This window comes from Centropristis striata, chromosome 20 (assembly GCF_030273125.1).
Source record: "Centropristis striata isolate RG_2023a ecotype Rhode Island chromosome 20, C.striata_1.0, whole genome shotgun sequence".
In the NCBI taxonomy this organism is placed as follows: Eukaryota; Metazoa; Chordata; class Actinopteri; order Perciformes; family Serranidae; genus Centropristis; species Centropristis striata.
In genome coordinates, this window is record NC_081536.1 from 2,265,936 (window position 1) to 2,289,386 (window position 23,451).

The 23,451-nt window shown below is 37.4% G+C and overlaps 1 protein-coding gene across 1 annotated transcript in view; it reads right to left on the minus strand.

The window, feature by feature from the left end:
- Window positions 1–23,451, minus strand: part of valopa (vertebrate ancient long opsin a) — a 42,198-nt gene that overhangs the window by 3,210 nt on the left and 15,537 nt on the right. Inside the window, exons 3-4 of the mRNA XM_059358840.1 lie at window positions 15,859–15,976; window positions 9,958–10,191 (exon numbers count right to left, since the gene is read on the minus strand). Of these exons, the coding sequence (XP_059214823.1) occupies window positions 9,958–10,191; window positions 15,859–15,976 (352 nt within the window). The remainder of the gene's footprint in view (window positions 1–9,957; window positions 10,192–15,858; window positions 15,977–23,451) is intronic.

The window sequence follows — 23,451 nt, forward strand, 5'->3', positions numbered from 1 at the left end:
TATAGTTCTTCGCCCGATAAAGGGTTAATAGTTTATAATACCTGTCTTTGCATTAAGTAATAAAATCAATAACGCCAGAATATAACTACAAATGATCTGACGGCATCAGCAACTATATTGCACAATATGCAATTGCATCTCACATACACAACCGGCCCTCAGGAATAGCCCCACAATCATTGTTTTCCACATTACTTTGAATTTAAAAACACTAATTGACCTTTTTTCAGCACCAAAGCTCCCACTCTGTGAAGCCCCGGGGAGAAATCATGATTCCTGACCCTTAATGACCTGTGTAATTTAACACGCAAGCCTCCTAACTGCTCCCCTCAAACCAGTAATGCTTTCAAAGAGAGGCAGTAACAGCTCTGTTACCCTCTAATGTCATGAAAAAGACTGAAATGTCTATGGCTTTGTTCACTCTGGGACCCTAAGAGGGATGTTAAATCTCTTCCAGAATGTATGTCGTTTTTCCCTCCAACCCAGCAAAAACACTCTAAGGTCATAAAATGTCATCTTAATGGCAACATGAATTGCCGGAAACACATTTACAGCAGGTATTCTATGTGTTTCTGTAAATCAGTTTAAAGCTGAAATCTAAAGTCACAACAATTTCAGTCATAGTGTTATTATATCACCAGAATACCATGGTAGTTGTAAGCATCCTGGACTGTAGGAACAACAAATATTTTTTTTTATAATAATATTTATTCTTCAAATTACCTGGACCAAAAATGATCACAGCAGTTTAATAACACAGAAGTAATACTGGTGCTAAAATATATGCAGATGCTATTTGGTTTCAGGTATGTTATATGAATGCCTGTTGAGATTAATTTTTTTTACCTTATGTCTGCATTAATTGATTTCTTTGGATGTTTGTAGGCAGCACAAAAATCTTTAAAACACAACTGTCCATAATGTTTTGGGGCCTGTTTGTGACAATGAGTTCCCTTTTTCTGAGGAAAAACTCTTTGGGTTTGTTTACCCACCGTCTCATGATGTTTTAGTTGTCTGGTGTCGCTTCAGCTTGCAGGATTTCACACTTTTATTTTCCAGTTTCTCACTGCAAAAGATGCATTTGGCTCTAATTTTGTCCATTGCTTCTATGAAGCCGAACTCAATGTAACTTTCATGCTACCCTCTCTTTTTCTTTTTGACATATTCAGTATTCTCGTCTCCCTGATGCTTCGCCATTTTTCCATTAGCTCTGTGTTTCTGTTGCTAGGTGAGGTTACCGCTAGGTGAGGTTACCGCAAGGTGAGGTTACCGCTAGGTGAGGTTACCGCTAGGTGAGGTTACCGCTAGGTGAGGTTACCGCTAGGTGAGGTTACCGCTAGGTGAGGCTACCGCTAGGTGAGGTTACCTCTAGGTGAGGTTACCGCTAGGTGATGTTACCACAAGGTGAGGTTACCGCTAGGTGAGGTTACCGCTAGGTGAGGTTACCGCTAGGTGAGGTTACCTCTAGGTGAGGTTACCGCTAGGTGAGGTTACCACAAGGTGAGGTTACCTCTAGGTGAGGCTACCGCTAGGTGAGGTTACCTCTAGGTGAGGTTACCGCTAGGTGAGGTTACCACAAGGTGAGGTTACCTCTAGGTGAGGTTACTGCTAGGTGATGTTACCGCTAGGTGAGGTTACCGCTAGGTGAGGTTACCACTAGGTGATGTTACCGCTAGGTGATGTTACCGCTAGGTGAAGTTACCGCTAGGTGAGGTTACCGCTAGGTGAGGTTACCGCTAGGTGAGGTTACCTGTGTATACTGCAGGAGGGGTGTTACAAACACCATAATTCTTGCGATATAGCCTATATTTTTAAACTTTTCTCTAGTGATTTTTTTATTTAAATTAATGAATAAACGTTTAATGTAGCCCTTATTTCGTTTTTTTTGTCACACTAATGAATTAAATGCTGACTCATCTATATTCAACACATTAGATTTATTACACCCCTTAAAATCAAGAGGGCTTCACGACCCCCTGTGGATCTTTGGCGCCCCCCTGGGTTGGGAATCACTGCTCTAACCTACAGTTAGTAATTTATGAAATGTGTTAGCAAAAAATGCCTAATTAGCATAAATTTGGAGCCACGTCCCTGTCCACCTGGAGAATATAATATATATGATATATTTTCAGTCCTGTTTTGGTCTCCATGGCCTCCTTATGATAATAATGCGATAATATTTCTGTTGTTTGGACATCCCAATAGTCTGACAAGTTGAAAATAAATATGACATCACCCAGTCCTATCTGCACGTGTTTGTTTGTGTTTTGCTACAAAGTTAATTAGTACATTTTATTTGAATCCATTCAGAAGTTATGTTTTGTTGAAGGCCACATCCCCTTTTTTGCTAATTGGCAATAAATTGTTAATCAGCTGTCCATTGGCTCATGCCCAACATTTTCACAACACCTTGTGTAAGTTTGTCAATCCATTAAGAAGCAATGTGCCTTTTTATTTTAACATCCCCATTAGCCAATTGGATTAAACACAAACACACCTTTATATATATACACGTACACACATTGCCACCATGCTGAAGTCTGTCCTCCTTGGCGAAAACCATTTTTTGTGGACCTACTAACTGAGCAGCTGACCAAGCAACTGCCTGCTGTGACTGAATATGAAGCTGACTGTCATGATATCCTATCAGAAAGGGAAAGCTATATAACGGTTTCGTAGGCATGCCCAGTTCTACAGGGGTCCGTTGACCTTTAACCTCAAGATATCTGAATGAAAATGAGCTCTTCCCTTTACAGACATGCCCACTTTAGGGTTATTCACTGCAGCTTCGGGCAAAAGGCACCATGCAGTACAAATGTAATGCAAAGCTGAGAGTTTTGTGGATTTAATGAGCCAACTTTTTGTTATGTGTGATGATGTTAGTCCCCATGGAAGCTAGCCAGGCGGTTTAGCCAGATAAAGGGGACACGTCGGACAAAAGCACCAAAGTTTTTCCACATTCTCTCTATCACCATAGGTTTCAATTTTTGGTAGGAGCCACTTCATCCAGATTGTGGATCGGAGATGGCAGCCATATAAAGTCTATGAGAAACTCTATATCTTCCAAGCCATTTAGAAGGTCAATCTTGGTGTCAAAATATACATTTTCTGTGTCAAGGAATCATTTAAAGCTGTTGAGAATATCACTAGATAATTATTTGATCAAATAGATATGTTCATTTTCACCCAGACTGGTAGGTCTTCAAGTGCTGCAGCAGGGAATCCTGAGCTGAAAATGAATCTGTGTGTGGATTAGCTGCAATGTACACTGCTCAAAAAAAAAATCAAGGGAACGCTTTAATCTCATGTCAGATCTCTAGTGATATTCTCAATAGCTTAAAATGATTCCTTTACCCAGAAAATGCATATTTTGACACCAAGATTGACCCTTTAAGTGGATTGGAAGATATATTGGTTCTCATAGACTTTATATGGCTGCCATCTCCGATCCACAATCTTGATGAAGTGGCTCCTACCAAAAATTTAAACCTATTTACCTACCTACCTTACCTACTTTTTAAAACTTGACCTCACTGGTTGATGCTTGGAATTTTACAAAACCCAATATTTGGCTGCAGGAGTATGAGGAGAAAATGTTTGTTTGTTTTTCAAGATCAATCAATTTTCCCCTTCGTATCAAGGCGCCTGTGGGCAAATCATTGTACAGTATATCTGCTCAAAACAGACTTTTCTTCTGCAAGCTTTATTTATTTTTAGATCTTATCCTATTGATCAAACAGTGTACACGTCGTATGAAACAGAATTTCAAAAGTGAAAGTGATAAATGGGTATATCTAGAATGTTCTTTCACCTTTGTCCGTTGTATTAGCTGATCCCAGGAGGCTGTCTTCCTCTATTGTTACTCTAAGGCAGGGGTGTCAAACTCTGGCCCACGGGCCAAATTTGGCCCGCAGTGTAATTTTATTTGGCCCGCGAGCCAATATCAAATTATTATATAATTATTGTACTATAAAAGCTGACCCGCCGGTATTATACGGCGCAGTTACCGCTAATACTAGATTTATTATTGTTATTTTGTTTTTAAATGTATTAACCTGTTGAAAAACTTTATTTTGATATTTAAATCAGAAGGATGCAAATAGAAAAGAGGCATATGATTTTTATTTAATTTTTATTTAATAAATTAATGACATTGATGTGTTTTTTATTTGAAATTTGATTTTGCATGTCTGCACTATTTTGTTATATATTGTATGTTTATAAGTGTTGCTGGTTCCATATTTAATGTTAAAGCAAAACATGTTTGGTATATATCAGGGATTCCCAAAGTGTGGTGCGTGGACCCCTGGGGGTGCGTGAGCTGCTGCTAGGGGGTGCGCGAGATGAAAAATGTAATGGCGGTCTGATAATGACACAATTACATTTTTGTCCCCCCACACAATAAAGACGTGTTATTGATTAATTAATAAATACAGGCTATTCAATTTTGTGTAATTTTTTGTTAATTTTTGCATCTATTTTGTTAATTTTTTCATCTATTTTTTGGTTGTTTGGTAAGTTTTGGTCAATTTGTGTCTATTTTGATAATTTTGTGTCATCTTTGGTTATATTTGCATCTATTTTTGGTTGTTTTTGATCTCATAATGAAGCGTAGAAGAAGTTATCTTCTTGTTCTTGTATAATTTTTCCAGCCTGTGTTATGATGACGGGGTTGTGTTCACTCCACGCTCATTTAAATTTGCTGCAATTTTTGTTCAACGCAGCTCAAAATATTATAACATTTTCCCAACTGATCTGCTTTCTGCCTCTGATCCTGAGCCTGTCATCATCCTCCACCTTTAATATGGCTATAAAAAATATGGGGGTGCGTCAACCCAGTTGGGACATAGAAGGGGGTGCACGGCTAAAAAAGTTTGGGAACCGCTGGTATATATTAAAAGGTTTATTTGTTCAATGTTGGCCCGCGATTTTATTCAAGTTTTAAATTTTGGCCCATTGTGTATTTGAGTTTGACACCCCTGAAGCCATTCATGGTGGGAATCCCCTGAGACTTCCAGAAGTCAGCTGACTTCTATACGCACTAGCAGTTTAGATTAATCCCCTTATTAACATCCACTTGATGTCTTGGTGGAGACACTGGCTGACCCATGTAAACAGTGAGAGCTGCTTAAAAGTGGGCCAATCCGATGGACATGCAGACTGCAAGCAGCTCCCTGCCAGGGGAGCTCTGGTCTAGGCATGGTGCCAAGCACATATATGTATAGTAGGACTTCTATATCCCTATCTGAAAATAGAACACTTTACTGTAGGCATATTTGGTCATGTTTGTCATAACTGGCCTTGACAGTTTCAGTGTTCTCTAAGGAGAGCTGTAAAAACGGGGTAGAATACATGTTAACATGAAAAGGTCATTAGAGAACTTTAGTAGACAGTTTCATATAAAGTGTAAAACAGAGCTTCAGACTGCGATCGTTGGGTTGAGACAGTGAGAATAAATGTTATAACTATAGGAGCACCAGTGGGACTTTTATAGGCCCATAAAGAGAAAGGACCTGTGCAAACCAAGGTTATTAAAAATAACGAAAACTAGAATTGAAAAGACATTAAGTTTGTGACTTTTCCTGCATTGAAGAAATATAAAGGAGTCGTCCCCCTGCTGGCCATTAGATGGAATGCAGGTTCAAGGAACTTGCCACATTGGCTTCACTTTTTAGACCAGGAGCTTGAATATCCCTTAATAAGATAAGTTACATTATTTTTTATTTGATTTAAATGGCCTTGATCTTATTAGACATGGCCTAGATTAAATCATTCTTGTCAGACTCCAGGATCAGATTTCTCTTACAGTCAGTGTTGCCGCTGCCTGACCTTTTTAGCACAGCTTCCTTGGATAAAGCACTAATTAAGTGTCCCATTAAACTGTCACATTATTAGGGTAATTTAGATCTTTTGTTGAAACACTATAATTCATTCAGTAGGAGCTAAATGTCAGCATACACTGTAAAAAATATTCTGTCTAATTTACGGTGAAATACCGGCAGCTGTGGTTGCCAGAACTTTACCGTAAAAAATACAGTGAGTGGGTTTTCTACTGTAAATTTAAATGTAAATATCAGCTAAATCTGTCATTTAGACTGAAAAATCACTTGCCATTTTATCCCTATTGTGTCTCTTTTTGGTAATTTTGTGTCTCATTTGATAATTTTACATATTTTTTTGGTCATTTTGTGTCTTTTTTTGATAATTTCATGTCTCTTTTGGTCTTTTTCTGTCTTTTTTTTGGTAATTTTGTGTCTTTTATGATAGTTTTGTGTCTCTTTTGGTCATTTTGTGTCTTTTTTGATGGTTTTGTGTCTCTTTTGGTCGTTTTCTGTCTCTTTTTTTGGTCGTTTTGTGACTCTTTTGGTCATTTTAGGTCCTTTGTTAGGTCCTTTGGTCTGCTATTATTTTTAGGGTAGTTATGTCCTTGTGACGTTATGGTATTTCTCCATTCATTTTAAATGAAAAATCTAATATTTTTTTACAGCAAAACTGTGTTTTCTAAAGTTTATGACAGAAAAAAGTAAAAGTTTTGTGCTATTCTTTGATTTACGGTAATTAAAAGTGTCTATTACGGTGATATTACATTTTAAATTTCACGCCCTATTTCTGATATAATTTGACAGTGTTTTACTGTAATTTCTACAAACAGTTTTTACAGTGCACAACAAAAATGCAAACTGTTAGAATAGAAAACAGTTTGATTCAGAGAAACTGCAAAAAAAAATGTGCTACGTGGCTTTTAACCATGAATCCTTTGTCATTTTAACGAACTGAACATTATCCACCACTCCTTTGTCTTCTTGGCTCTGGTCAATATTTGTCCAGTCAATAATGATTACCCAAAGAGTGTGTCTCACACACGAAAACCCAGTTTTTATCACGGAAAACAATTAGTTCTAAACCCTCCGGGCAAAGTGGAGAATTTGGAAAACTCTGGTTATGTGTTCTGCCCTACAAAGCAAAAAGGCAGTAACTGCATTTTTGGTCAAAAATTAGTTATTCTCATTTTCATGACTTTCAAGGCATCCTTTGTTATGTGACAAAATATCTTGTCCGCGACACAAAATGGCCAGAAAAGACACAAAATGACCAAAAAAGACACAAATTGACAAAAAAAGACACAAATTGACCAAAAAAGACACAAAATGATCCAAAAAAGAAACAAAATGACCAAAAAAAGACACAAATTTACCAAAAAAAACACAAAATGATCCAAAAAAGAAACAAAATGACCAAAAAAAGACACAAAATGACCAAAAAAGACACAAAATTACCAAAAAAGACGCAAAATGTCTAAAAAAAGACACAAAATGACCAAAAAAAGACACAAAATGTCTAAAAAAGACAAAAATTGACCTCAAAATGATAAAAAAAAAAGGACACAAAATGACCAGAAACGACACAAAATGACCACAAAATAACATGAAAAACGACCAAAAAAACACACAAAATGTCTTAAAGAATAGAAAACAGTTTGATTCAGAGAAACTGCAAAAAAAAAAAAAAAATGCTATGTGGCTTTTAACCATGAATCCTTTGTCATGTTAAAGAACTGAACACTATCCACCAGTCCTTTGTCTTCTTGGCTCTGGTCAATATTTGTCCAGTCAATAATGATTATTGTCTCACTTACACTGAGGAAAAGAGCTAGACAGCACAATGTAAATGGCATGAAGAACTGGAAGCCTCACCAGCATAACATAGGTGGCTAATGTATATTTTAACAGAGCCATGCACGGACAATTGTACTCTCTGAAATTCATGTTTCATTTATTCACACACCATGCATTATTGAGCGACAGGCTAACACCCAACAACAACAGAAAAAAAAAAAATATCTCAGTATTCTGCAGCTGCTTTCATCTGCTGCACACAGGAAGACGTTTAGCTGTGTCAAAGTGAAGAAGTACACTGTAAAAAAATATTCTGTTTAATTTACGGTAAAATACCGGCAGCTGTGGTTGCCAGAACTTTACCGTAAAAAAATACAGTGAGTGGGTTTTCTACTGTAAATTTAAATGTAAATATCAGCTAAATCTGTCATTTAGACTGAAAAATCACTTGCCATTTTATCCCTATTGTGTCTCTTTTTGGTAATTTTGTGTCTCATTTGATAATTTTACATTTTTTTTTTGGTCATTTTGTGTCTTTTTTTGATAATTTCATGTCTCTTTTGGTCGTTTTCTGTCTTTTTTTTGGTAATTTTGTGTCTTTTTAGATAGTTTTGTGTCTCTTTTGGTCATTTTGTGTCTTTTTTTGGTAATTTTGTGTCTTTTTAGATAGTTTTGTGTCTCTTTTGGTCATTTTGTGTCTTTTTAGATAGTTTTGTGTCTCTTTTGGTCATTTTGTGTCTTTTTAGATGGTTTTGTGTCTCTTTTGGTCGTTTTCTGTCTCTTTTTTTGGTCGTTTTGTGACTCTTTTGGTCATTTTAGGTCCTTTGTTAGGTCCTTTGGTCTGCTATTATTTTTAGGGTAGTTATGTCCTTGTGACGTTATGGTATTTCTCCATTCATTTTAAATGAAAAATCTAATATTTTTTACAGCAAAACTGTGTTTTCTAAAGTTTATGACAGAAAAAAGTAAAAGTTTTGTGCTATTCTTTGATTTACGGTAATTAAAAGTGTCTACTACGGTGATATTACATTTTTAATTTCACGCCCTATTTCTGATATAATTTGACAGTGTTTTACTGTAATTTCTACAAACATTTTTTACAGTGTAAAGCTATCTCCCTTTCAACATTGTTAGCCAGAAAATTAATTCTACAATCTTGTAAATCTGAAAGGGCTCCTACATTTGAAATGTGGTTGAGAGAGCTGGGAAATGTATTCCACTTGGAGAAAATCAGGTACATAATATCTACTAAAGAGGATATCTTTTTTAAAATATGGCAACCTTTTCTTGATTTAATGTCTAAAAACTGAATTAGTGTTATTCTGTTGCTGTGCCATTTATGTTATACCCTTGTTTTGTTTGTCTAATGTCAAAAACATTAGAAAAAAAACAAAAAAACATGTATTGTTCTGTGTAGCTCCACCAACTATCTCTAATTTGTATATATAATTTGATGACCAAATGACCAAAAAAGGAAACAAAATGACCAAAAAAGACACAAAATGACCACAAAATGATTAAAAAAAGACACAAAATGACCAGAAAAGACACAAAATTACCACAAAATAACATAAAACGACCAAAAAAAGACACAAAATGTCTTAAAAAGAGACACAAAATTACCAAAAAAAGGAAACAAAATGACCAGAAAAGACACAAAATGACCACAAAATGATAAAAAAAAGACACAAAATGACCAGAAAAGACACAAAATTACCAACAAAAATAACATAAAACGACCAAAAAAAGACACAAAATGTCTTAAAAAAAGACACAAAATTACCAAAAAAAGGAAACAAAATGACCAAAAAAGACATTAAATGACCAGAGGAATAAAACACATGAACACTTTAACACAGTGGAGACAGAGCTGACTTCCAAAATGATTTGGCGACCCCCAGAAATCATCTTGTGACCCCAATTGGGGTCGGGACCCCAAGGTTGAGAATAGCTGTTTTAGTCTACTGTTAAAAAGCAATAAAATGCAGGATTTTACTGTTATTCAGTATGTGGTTTTATCACACTAAAAACTGAATTAGTGCTATTCTGTTGCTGTGCCATTTATGTTATACCCTTGTTTTGTTTGTCTAATGTCAAAAACTGTCAAAAAAAAAAAAAAAAACATGTATTGTTCTGTGTAGCTCCACCAACTATCTCTAATTTGTATATATAATTTGTTTATATTTCTCTGTTATGAAAACAATAAAAATAAATACACACAGGAAGACGTTTAGCTTTAGTCTGCCCTCTACGAGGCTATAACCGCAAATAATACTGGATTTAACCAGGCAAACAGGACCAAAATGGCTGAATCAATACATACATAAGAACGGTCAGTTACCTGTTTGTTCATGAAGACGTAGATGATTGGGTTATAGACAGCAGCTGTCTTAGAAAAGAAGGCGGGGATGGAGGCCAGCCTGGGGTCCAGTGTGATGGTTGGATGAGCTGTGACCAGGATGGAGAAGGCTGCGTACGGCGTCCAGCCCACCATGAACGCCACGATCATCACCACCACCATGCGGGTCACCTGCCTCTCTGGCTTCTTGGCACTGGCCAGACGACCATGAGATACCTGGGGGGAAACGGAGAACCATGATTAGCTTAGAGCAAGTTTACACCAAGGGAAAACGCAGATATTTCCATGCGGTTTGTCCTCTCGTTTACACGGAAACCCCGTTTTTATCACAGATTATTTCTAAAAACTCCGGGCAAAGTGTAGCCTGGCTAACACCAGACTATTCTCAAATGAGATGTGGTCCGTAGAGGAGGTGTGGTTTACGATCCTCCAGAGCCGTTCATTGGGCGCTTAGAATGTCTATCAAAGCGTCTGTAGGTAGCTCTTAGCCAATCAGATCAGTTATACCAGATGACGTAGTAGAGCAACAGAGATGGATGTTTGTTGTGTGTGTGTCTGTGAGAGAGTGTTGCTTGCTGCTTTGCTTCTCCAGTTCTCGCTTTCTGCAAGATTATTTATTTTCACGCTTTATTCCCCCTCATGTCATTCAGCCACACACATCCACTGATTTTATGGGCAATAAACAAGCTGCTGCGGGTCTCTGGGGGCTCCGCTGTCCCCCGGCTCGTAGCCAGATCACTGGCGTTACAATAGCGGGGCTAGTAGCTACCGCTAACGCCGTAACAGTAGCGTAGCGCTACCGCTATTAGCCCCGGTACCGTAACGCCGGTGATCTGGCTACGAGCCGGGGGACAGCGGAGCCGCCGAGAGACCTTTCGCCTTTCAACTTTGGCTCTAAACTATTTAAAACACCATCTACAGCTAAAGAGAGTTTCGCGTCTACAGCAGCCATGTTGGATCCGTAAGAAAACTACAAGCTTCCGTCTGCCGAGTAGTACGCGTCATCGTCTTGCCGTCCCTCCCCGCTCTGTGATTGGATCCCTAAAACAGGGCTAAGAAATCCCTCTGGTTTCCAGACCCTTTCGCAGTTCGAAATTAAATCGAGCGCGCAAGGCAGTCTGGGTATACCCAGACTAGGCAAAGTGGAGAATTTGGAAAACTCTGGTTATGTGTTCTGCCCTACAAAGCAAAAAGACAGTAACTGCATTTTTGGTCAAAAATGAGTTATTATCATTTTCATGACTTTCAAGGCATCCTTTTTTATGTGACAAAACATCTTAGCTCAAATGTGTGTCGTTTTGGAGAAAAATGGTCGTTTGTACAGTAACTTAACGGCTGGATTACAGAATAACTTTAAAGTAATTTTTCTCAGTTCTGCACTCTGCGTAGTTTCTGCCTTTTTGCTTTGTAGGGCAGTGTTGTGGTGTCAACTGGGAGAAACAAACAGGGTTTTAGGTTCTCACGCTCATTCTATCTAGTTCTTTTGAAAGGAACAGGAAGTCACTTGTGTTATTCGTTGTTGTTGAATCTGAGGATTCTGATTGGCTTGCATGGCTTTATCCTTCTCCCTACACTGCCGCCCATATAATAGGTTTAACATACTTATAATAGCGATTGCACGTATTTATGCGGGTTAATGTAAATGACAACTTTTTTGAAAACGGAGGGCGGGAAATATTCGTTTCTCTAAATACCCTGCTATGTATAAACTTGGCCTTATTCTCACAAACTGGACCTATAGGGCTGGGCGATGTATATACACTGTAAAAAATGTTTGTAGAAATTACAGTAAAACACTGTCAAATTGCATTAGAAATAGGGCGTAAAATAAAAAAATTAATATCACCATCATAGACTGTAAAATTTAAGGATAAATATCATAATTGAAGGATAAATACCATAATGTCACAAGGACACAATTACCCTAAAAATAAAGGGACTAAATTACAGTTTTTGCTGATATTTTCATTTGAATTTACAGTCGAAAGCCCACTTTTTTTACAGTGAAGTTCTGGCAAACCACAGCTGCCGGTATTTTATCATAAATTAAACAGATTTTTTTTTTTTTTGTTTACAGTGTATGTTTGCTAATGATCATAACAAGGGTATAAGCTATTGGTCAGGGGAAAAAAATCTGAATTAGCATCCTCACATGAGACACTCGCAGCTTCAGTCTCCCGGATCCATTACTGTCTTAAGTGAAGTATTAATTTACTATGTAAAATTAAAACTCCAAAGGGAACCTTTAATTTGGCTTCCCCTGCACAGCTGGATGTTACTGATAAAAGCCCTTATTGCACCTCTACTTTTCTAACCAATGCAATTACAGAAAGTCACCAGAAATGTTCAGCTGGACTTAAAATAACATGTTATTCCAATTAAAAAGCACAATATTTGAGCTTCTACGGAGGTGCAGCCGAATAAAAACATGGACAAATCTTTTAATATGGCTAATCAAAGCAACAAAACATAACCCACAATCCATCGGAGCAAGTTGGAGCAATGTTTGGTTCGTTTTCAAGTATTTAAAGCATGAGGCTCACAAACTTTTTTATACTACAGCTAAACAATACACTAAAATATGTAAAATAAAGTACATTTAAGTTTTGTTTTACAGTCCCGTATCATCGACATGAATATGTTAATGAACACAATGTGTTTCTTAATAGGTTGGCCCAGAGGAAATAAGTACAAGCTAAACAGTAATGGGCCTAAAATTGACCCCTGGGGAACACCAAATTAAATAACATACTTTTGAAGCTAAAACAGTAAAATCACGTCCTTAGAGATAAGATAAAAACCAGTCCAGTGCTGACCCAGATAAGCAAACAAACCTCTCAAACCTCTTCATTAAAATATCATGATCAATAGTGTTAATAGCTGCACTTCCACTACCACTAAAATAGAGATTCTAATGTTGTCAGTATTTGATCTTAAGTCATTAATTGCACATTTCCAGGTAGGATATTCCCACAGAAAACAGCAAATCAAGCTGATTTGTGGAACAGTTAAGGCTCTGAAACACTGTTCTGAGACCATCGGCATTGAATGGTGCAAAAATTCAAAGGATTATGGGGGAATAGTCTTAGAAAATCCACATGGTCTCACAGAAATCCGTGAAATAGCCACGGATTCGCTTAACTCAAAATCCGTGGAATAGCCACGGAATCACTCAAATTTCTGTGAAACTGACACGGATTTGGCTACAATGCAAGTTAATGACAGTCATATCCCGTGGCTATTCCAACATACAAAGTGATTATGTACATTCACTGAGTGAATATTTAGAAAATAAAACATATATTTCTTGCTAGAAATGTGATCAAAATCCATTTTTATGCAGAAAATAAGTCAAAATATTGATTTTTTCACAAAAAATGAGAGAACTGTCCGCCATGTTTTTTGTTCTGACCGCTGGGACCTTGAAAGTCACGTGACTTGGAACAAACCAATAGGAACAAATATCCATGGAATAGCCATGGGATATGACTGTCATTAACTTGCATTGTAGCGAAATCCGTGTCAGTTTCACGGAAATTTGAGGGATTCCGTGGCTATTCCACGGATTTAGAGTGAAGCAAATCCGTGGCTATTTCACGGATTCCTGTGAGACCAGGTTCTAGAAAATAGTCATTTTGTCACACTAAATTCCAATCTGTGGACTTCAGAAAGCCCTCTTGTCTGCATGCATGAACATTCAAATTGGAGTAAACCTTCAGTTTAAGTACAAGCTTATTTCTTTATTCAATACAGCTGCAGCTACACTCTAACATTACAGCATGTTTACTAGATTGGTCAAAGAAGTATGCCAGGAAAATATTACTAAACATTTTAAGGAACTGACTGAAGTGTCAGCAGTTACAGCGTGACTGGCCAATACCTGATATTTCCTGTAATAAAATCCCCAAATTTTAGAAAAATAGTGTCAGCATATTACTAAAGTCTGATTCTTCCACTTTTCCTTCTGGTCTCTCTTTTTTTTTAAAAACATTTCTGTGTCTCAAAGCATGTTATTTGAAAATGTAACTATGTAACCAACCATTATGCCAAAAAAGTTGGGATGCTGTGAACATCAAACATAAGAGAAACAGAATGAAAGGATTTGTTTGTGACCTAGATTTGATGGAATACAGTACAGAGACAAGATATCTAAAGCCAAATCTGTGATTTAAAAATAAATAAATTATAAAATAAGTATGCACTCATTCTGAATTCAATTCTGTTCTTGTCCACATTTTTAATGGCTATATTTTACTTAACACACTCATTCAGTATATGGTTTATTAAAATTACTGAGGTTACAGTGAAGACAGCGCTTAATTCGTAGTAATTGGCTTTCAGACAGTAATATTCTCTATTTACAGAAATATTAGTACTGTTACAGTATACTGCGACAGTATTGCAACTAGCTTCAGCACTATACTGTGTTTTAGTCCAGTAGTTCTCAACCTTTTTGAGTCACGACCTAGCCTGGGTATACCCAGACTGCCTTGCGCGCTCAAATTTAATTTCGAACCTCCATCCAGTCTGGAAACCAGGGAGGTTTCTTAGCCCTGTTTTAGGGATCCAATCACAGAGCGGGGAGGGACGGCAAGACGATGACGCGTACTACTCGGCACTTGGAAGCTTGTAGTTTTCCGGATCCAACATGGCTGCTGCAGACGCAAAACTCTCTTTAGCTGTAGATGGTGTTTTAAATAGTTTAGAGCGAAAGTTAAAAGGCGAAAGGTCTCTCGGCGGCTCCGCTGAGATCACCGGCGTTATGGTAGCGGGGCTATTAGCGTCGCTAGCGGCTATTAGCGTCGCTAGCGGCTTTTAGCGCCGCTAGCGACGCTAATAGCCGCTAGCGACGCTAATAGCCGCTAGCGACGCTAATAGCCCCGCTACCGCGGACAGCGGAGCTGCCGAGATGCCCGCAGCAGCTTGTTTATTGCCCATAAAATCAGTGGATGTGTGTGGCTGAATGACATGAGGGGGAATAAAGCGTGAAAATAAATAATCTTGCAGAAAGCGAGAACTGGAGGAGCAAAGCAGCAAACAACACTCTCTCACAGACACACACACAACAAACATCCATTTCTGTTGCTCTACTACGTCATCTGGTATAACTGATCTGATTGGCTAAGAGCTACCTACAGACGCTTTGATAGACATTCTAAGCGCCCAATAAACGGCTCTGGAGGATCGTAAACCACACCTCCTCTACGGAGAAATACATTGGTCGTTGCCAGACTAGACCTCATTTGAGAATAGTCTGGTGTTAGCCAGGCTAGTCACGACCCCCAATTTAACATGAATGTTGTCCGTGACACAAAATGGCCAGAAAAGACACAAAATGACCAAAAAAGACACAAAATGACAAAAAAAAGACACAAAATGTCTAAAAAAAGACACAAAATGATCAAAAAAAGACACAAAATGTCTAAAAAAAGACATAAAATGACCAAAAAAGACACAAATTGACCACAAAATGATTTAAAAAAAGACACAAAATGACCAGAAATGACACAAAATAACATAAAATGACCAAAAAAAGACACAAAATGTCTTATAAAAAAAAAGACACAAAATGTCTTAAAAAAAAGACACAAAATGACCAAAAAAGACACAAAATGACAAAAAAACACACAAAGTTACCAAATAAAGACCAAAAAGACTAAAACACATGAACACTTTAACACAGTGGAGACAGAGCTGACTTCCAAAATGATTTGGCGACCCCCAGAAATCATCTCGCGACCCCAATTGGGGTCCCGACCCCAGAATAGCTGGTTTACAGTGTACCATATCACCAGTATGAGTGCTAATTATACATAGTGGACACTTATACAGCCATCTATCATTGAGAGCATCCAGACACAAAGAGTAAGAACTCATACCAACCTTCCTGAGCTTCCGCAGAAGCTTTCCATAGCAGAAAAATATCAGTCCGAGGGGCAGAATGAAACAGGTGGCGAAGAAAGTGATGATGTAGCTGTGATCAGTCATATTGCTTGAATACCTGTCAAAGAGGTGGAGAACAAAGACATTTACATTTACATTATATGCTCTTTAAATTGGGTCAAAACCTACATTTAAACCTGTTTTAACAGATAATGTAAAAGTGACAATGGATATAGATGCATCGATAGATGAAGCCAAAACCATTTGTTTCATTTAAACACTGTCCCTTTAAGAAAAAAAATGGTTAACCATTCCATAATTTTACATCTATGAGCTGTCTGTGAAATGTCATTTTGACATTCAGAGGCTTTTATCTGGTTGTAGAGAAAGATGACAGTTTTTGCACCTCATTTGAGCTTCAGTTAAAAGGTAAATTTCACAGCAGAGACAAATCTCTGTGACACAATTAGGGTTGCAGAGGCCAATAATTTAGTCTAATTATGTCATTTCCATGAGAATACCTGCTGGCACCTGGATCAATGTGTAAAGAAGTGGTGTGTGTACTGTATTCATCTCAACAGCCCTTTCCATAGTGGTTGTTTTTTTTTACTCCAGTCCAGTGGCGGTTCTAGACCAATTTTACTGTGGGGGCCAAGGAGGGGCCAGTGTTTAATCAGAGGGGCACATTAGCACATGAAAAAAATGGCAAAGATGATATTTAAGCATTCAAAGTCTTTGAATGTCTTGAAAAAGACACAAAATGACCAAAAAAGACACAAAATGACCAAAAAAAATACACAAAAAAGACACATAAATGACACAAATGACAAAAAAAGACACAAAATGACCCAAAAAATACACAAAAAAGACACAAAATGACCAAAAAAGACACTAATTGACCACAAAATGATAAAAAAAAGACACAAAATAACCAGAAAAGACACAAAATGACCAAAAAAGACACAAAATAACCAAAAAAAGACACAAAATGACCAAAAAAGACATAAAATGACCAAAAACGACATTAAATGACCAGAGGAATAAAACACATGAAGACTTTAACACAGAGGAGACAGAGCTGACTTCCAAAATGACAAAAAAAGACACAAAATGACCAAAAAAAGACACAAAATAACTAAAAATGACACAACAACAAACACAAAATTACCAAAAAAAAAGACACAAAAAAGACACAAATGTATAAGACTCCATAGAGTTAAACTATTCTACAATGTTCACATTCTGGGTTTCTTTTGTGTACAATGAGATATTGTTTGAACAAAAAAAAAGGTTAGAATTGTTCCATTGTTCATTGTTATAAATTGATCATTTTATTATTAATTTGACACAGGGGCCACAGCAGGGGCCACAGGCTTCTTTACAGGGGCAGTGGCCCCTGGAGGCCCCTGTGTAGAACCGCCACTGCTCCAGTCCAACACTGAACAAGGCATGAAGTGAAAACACACTGCACTGTAAAAATTAATCCGTTTAATTTACGGTAAAATACCGGCAGCTGTGGTTGCCAGAACTTTACTGTAAAAATTACAGTGAGTGGGTTTTCTACTGTAAATTTAAATGTAAATATCTGTAATTTAGACCGAATATTCCTGTTATTTTTAGGGTTATTGTGTCATTGTGACATCATGGTATTTCTCCATTAATTTTGCATGAAAACGTTATATTTTTTACAGCAAAACTGTGTGTTTCTTCCAGTTCATGACAGAAAAAAGTTTAAGTTTTGTGCTATTCTTTGATTTACGGTAATTAAAAGTGTCTACAACAGTGATATACCATTTTTAATTTTACGCCCTATTTCTGATGTAATTTTACAGTGTTTTACCGTTATTTCTACCAATTTTTACAGTGTATAATTGACAAGATAAATTATATTATATTTTATAAATTAGATTTACCATTTAAAAAGATTTACAATTAAATATGACAGTATATTTTTGTTACAGATATGGTGTTAAGTACATTTAACAGTGAGAAAAAGTATTTTTTACAAAAAGATAAATGCAAAAGTCACAGTGATGGCTTGTATATATTACATTAAATACATATTTTAATGTATTTAAAAAAAAATAAAACTGTAAAAAACACAGTTTTGGCTGATATATACATTTACAGTGTTTCATTGTTACTGAAACTGAATTAATAATTTATCATTTTACCTCTTTTACTGTCATGGTTTAACAGTTTTTCACCCTAAAATCTACAGACATTTTTTACAGTGTGTGAAAGGCTCAAAAGTTCAAACAGCGCACTGTTGCACATTATGTCACAGTGAAGAATACTTAAAGCTAGCAATTGAGATGATAAACTCATGATAAGAATCTTTTTTGAGGTAATAAATCAAGTGAGAAGTAGGGTAATGCCCGGTCGGCGCGGCCGAGAGCTCCAGGCGCCGAAAAATCAGGTAGGAGATTCTCTCTCTTTACATAAAAAAAGAGCTCTCTGTCGTGTTATTACTGTGTGGGAAGCCCACATCATTATTTACCGTTCGTTTTTAATTTTTACCGTTCTACCTGTTATTTCCTGTCACTACCTTTCAAAATAAAAGCACCCGTTTCACACTGGATGGCGCCTTTTCAAAATAAAAGCATCACAATATTGTAAAACACCTAGAAAATTTACAAACATGAAAAAACAAGCTATATAATACAAATATACCAAAAAAGAACCTTGCTAAAGGTCATTTACAGTTATAAATGTTAAAGTGATATAGTGATTGGAGTATTTAATACTTTTTACTGCTATATTTGATTTACTCCACATTAACAGTCTCATTATAACATGTATTCCTATCAGTAGCAGCTCAAAACCAGATAATTTATTGTATTTTATAAAGCGATTAAATTAATATTAGCATTATTTCCGAGATGGGTCGACTGAATCTCCTCATTTAAATTTTGGAGCTCTGTTTTGCTTCACATGTGAAAGTTAAGATAGCACTGAGTTTTTTGGAGGTGTTTTTTGACACGAACACTGGGACACACCAAAATATGAAAATTGATTTCCTACATATAGTGACTTTAAAACAAGTTTAGTTCTTGGTGAGCAATATTGTACGCAATCTCACGTCAACTACCGCTTTTAATGATAAGAAATGTTAGTTGGCGCAGTTTTAACATGATGCTAAAATGTACTAAAAGTGACCAATGACAACCGAAATTATAATATCTATAAAAGCAAGAAAGCAAGAAGCGTCTGACGAAAGATTTCATATGTGGCTTGCACATGGCATGAAGGTGTGCATCCTTGATTTTGAAGATCTTTGAATTCATTTTTCAAAATATCATTATTTAAGTAGGACGTGTTGCGCATTGCACTGTTTCCGATCGGACGCCTTTTAGTGTAGCTCCGCCCCTTTGTGTGATAGGCCTACACCTGGTCAGTAACACAATTCACTCTGGATTGAGCACTCTGAGTTTTAAAGTGCGCTACAAGGTTTGATTTTCCAATAATATTCTAATAGTTTCCAGCGAATATCAATGTTCAATGTGTTTGTGCTGCATGTAAACTTATTCCCTCCTATATCTGTGTCTGTATATATGTCTAACCATGTAAAATGAATACGTTTCTTTTTCTTAACCCTCTATGGTACGGTGTTGCTCTCAGGCAACATACCCATTTTTAGCCTGTCAAATTTCTACAATGCATGTTTTTTGGTGATGCGATACTTTAAAAAAGAGGGAAGAGTATAGGGAACCAATAGCAATGCTTTAATTTGCCACATGACCTCCAGGCGGCCATATTGAAACCCTATTTTTCAGACTTTTCCAAAGGAAACAGCTTTGCCATTTTGTGCCACAAAAAAATCACTCAAAATGTCATTTCCTGGCCCTTTTCCATCTTGAAAAAAATATATTCCTGCTCATAGGTGAGAAAACCTTCATTTTAGATAATTTCATAAACTTAGACTGTTCAAGTCGTTGGTTCAGGCAACATTCAGTTAAAAAATGTCCTTTTATAATGTTTCTAAATTTAAAATGTTATGTATTGTAGCCTGTTGAAGCAACTGAATCTTTTACACATGTTTATGAAATAAATAATGTTAAAATACATTTTACAAACTTTCTTTTCACCTGTGCACCGTAATGGTGCAATGTTGCCTACGGGCAACAAACCCCAAAATCTTCAGATTATGTTTATTTGGTCTATTTCAAGACAAAAAAAGACTCTCCAAACATTTTTTTCATCATAGAGGGTTAAAATAACTATTTCTGTGTATCTTTATATCTCAATACATCCATGTATTACCCAATATACACTTTGTATATTAACACTATTAGAGAGTATTACACCTCATTGTACATCCCACTTTCACACACAACCTCATTTGGCCATAATTGAAAAATCTACTTAATCTCCCACTATATGAATACAACCTTCTCACGGGCACTGCACTCGTAAAGTGAACTACAGTTTTACATTACATTACATTACATGACATGTCATTTAGCTCAGCTATTCTCAACTTTGGGGTCGGGAACCCAATTGGGGTCGCGAGATTTTAGTCTTTTTGGTCACTCAATGTCTTTTTTGGTCATTTTGTGTCCTTTTTTTGGTCATTTTGTGTCTTTTTAGGTCATTTTGTGTCTTTTTTTTATCATTTTGTGTCTTTTTGGTAATTTTGTTTCCTTTTTTTCATCATTTTGTGTCTTTTTTGTCATTTTGTGTCATTTTTGGTCATTTTGTTTCTTTTTTGCGTCATTTTGTGTATTTTATGGTAATTTTATGTCTTTTTTTGGTCATTTTGTGTCTTTTTTTGGTCATTTTGTGTCTTTTCTGGTAATTTTGTGTCTTTTTTGATCATTTTGTGGTCAATTTGTGTCTTTTTTGTTCATTTTGTTTCCTTTTTTTGGTCATTTTGTTTCTTTTTTGGGTGATCTGAACTGTGCGTGTGAGATTGTGTTCAGTAAGCGGGGGTCATGGACAACATGCATGTTAAATTGGGGGTCGCGACTCAAAAAGGTTGAGAATTACTGATTTAGCTGACGTTTTACTACACAAATATGTATAACAACGTAAAAGACAGACAATCAGACAAATCTATTTTATTGTTGTCATATTAGACAACCTGTCAGGTCCAGCCTTTTTGAGCTGGCAACCTTCAACTGTGTGCGTCTGTATAATAATATGTCTGATGTAATACCTGAGCACTGGAAGGGATATGGGCGAGCAAAGTAGATGCGGTAAATTTTATTCAAAAATCCCTCTCAGCCACCTACTGACATTCTCCTGCACAATCCTTCAAAACCTTGCAGCTATGCTTTTTAACATTCTGAAGCGGTCTAGCGCAGAATATCTGCATGCATCCAGAGATAAAAAGATGCACATAAATGAGGCTTTTAAAATGCATCAGGCTGTGCATGTGTCTACGTCCTGGACCTGGGACACCTCTGCTGTCCACGCTGCTGCTGTTAACTAAATGTTTTCTGACAGAACTCATACTGCGTGTAGCCGGAGGTGGAATGGGTCATCTATACTCCGGGTATCTCCATAAGGTTATCTCTTAATTGTATTGTCCGAACCATTCATTCCCACTGTGCTTCATGTGAGCAGCAGTTCCCTTACATGGCTTGAGGCGAACACTCAGCCCCTTATCTGCACCTCTTTGATCAAAGCAGCTAAGTAGCATTAGCTAGATGGCACCCTGAGGGTCAAGGTCAGAGCAAACCTGTTTCTTGACTTTTTCCACAAGAGAAATTCACACGGTGAATGTGAGCTAGTACGGCTGAAGCTGCAGTGCAGAGTGTGGAATGTCTATAATCTTTTATTTGTGTTTAAGGTGTGTGGGAATAAAGATAATTAATGTTATTTATGGTCTAAAAGTAAGGTTGAACCACTAGTGGTAGCATAAGGTTAAAGCCTGATATTAAGGCTACACTGCAAAAAAGCCAACTTGTATTTTTTGGCCTAAAACAGTGATTTAATTTGGTAAAACTTGGAAATATAAATTATTGACATTTAGGGCAATAATGTAAGTTAGCACAACAAAGGAAGCCAGTTGTCTGCTCAAAAACAAGTTGGTGAGTTGTTGTTACTTATATCTTTAAGTTGGGGTTCACAACAAGGGACAATAGTTCTGATAACTCTTATTTCTTTGTTGTGAAATGTGGGAAAGCGGTGAAATTCATTAGCGAAAGCTAGCGGCTAACTGATGCTAGCGGCGCTGCTTGTTACAGCTACAAGAGTAGCCATTAGCGTATCAATGCTAACTCTAAATTGTGGTCACAACATTAGCTGACATTTCATAGCTGCGTTACAATCGTGCCAATTCAGCACATTGCAGAAGTTAGCAGAAGTAAGGATTAAAAGTTATTACAATGTAAAATTATAAGTTAGTACAACTTACAGTTGAGTTGACAGAAATCTGAATTCAGAGTTGAGCAAACTCAAAAACAAATAAGACTAGGACTGCGCGCAGTACTGAACGGGCCCTCGCAGAGTGGAGCTGTCGGGGGAGGAGCCGTCGAGGGAGGACACAGGCCCAGTCCCTATGCGTACCAAATCGCGTGTCTCCTACTACTCAGCTCAAAGTGGGTGTAAAACATGTTACTTGCTGTAGCCAGCAGGGGGCGCTATGACTGTGTGTCAATATAGACACGTGGGTGTGTTCCGGGCTGGACCCTAATCATGTGTGTGAAATTTGGGACGGATTGGACAATGTATGGTCAAGTTATACAGTCTGGTGTTAGATGGCGAGATGCCATATTTTGCCGCCATGCCACGCCCACATAGTGTGACGGTCGGTAAAGATTTATACAACTTTTGATCCCAAAGGCCTTGTGATGGTGCTGACCAAGTTTGAAGAGAATTGGATGAAATCTGTAGGAGGAGTTCGTTAAAGTATGTTACCTGGAAATGGCCAAAATCGATGACAAGTGCAATATTCAAACCAAGATGGCGGACTTCCTGTTGGGTTTGAGGTATGGGTCCAAGAGGCTTTTTGGTGCGTCTCCACATGAAACACGTGTGTACCAAATTTCGTGTCTCTACGTGAAACCTACTGCTGGGGCTAGGCGTAAAAGATGTTACTTGCTGTTGCCAGCAGGGGGCGCTATGACTGTGTGTCAATATTGACACGTGGGTGTGTTCCGGGCTGGACCCTAATCACGTGTGTGAAATTTGGGACAGATTGGACAATGTATGGTCAAGTTACCCAGTCTCGTGTGTTATGGCGAGATGCCATATTTTGCCGCCATGCCACGCCCACATAGTGTGACAAGTGATAAAGATTTATACAACTTTTGATCCCAAAGGCCTTGTGATGGTACTGAGCAAGTTTGAAGTAGATCGGGTAAAATCTGTAGGAGGAGTTCGTTAAAGTATGCGGCATGGAAATGGGCAGAAACAGCAGGAGACGCCATTTTCGATCCAAGATGGCCGACTTCCTGTACATTTTAGGGTATGGGTTCTTGAGACTTTTTGGTGCGTCTTGCCATGATACATGTATGTACCAAATTTCATGCCGATACGACATTCCTGTGCGAGGGGCTGAATTTTCTTGACTTTCAAGGGGGCGCTGTTGAGTCATTTTGCCACGCCCATTCCCGCGAATACCAGAATACGTAAATTTCTCGTGAG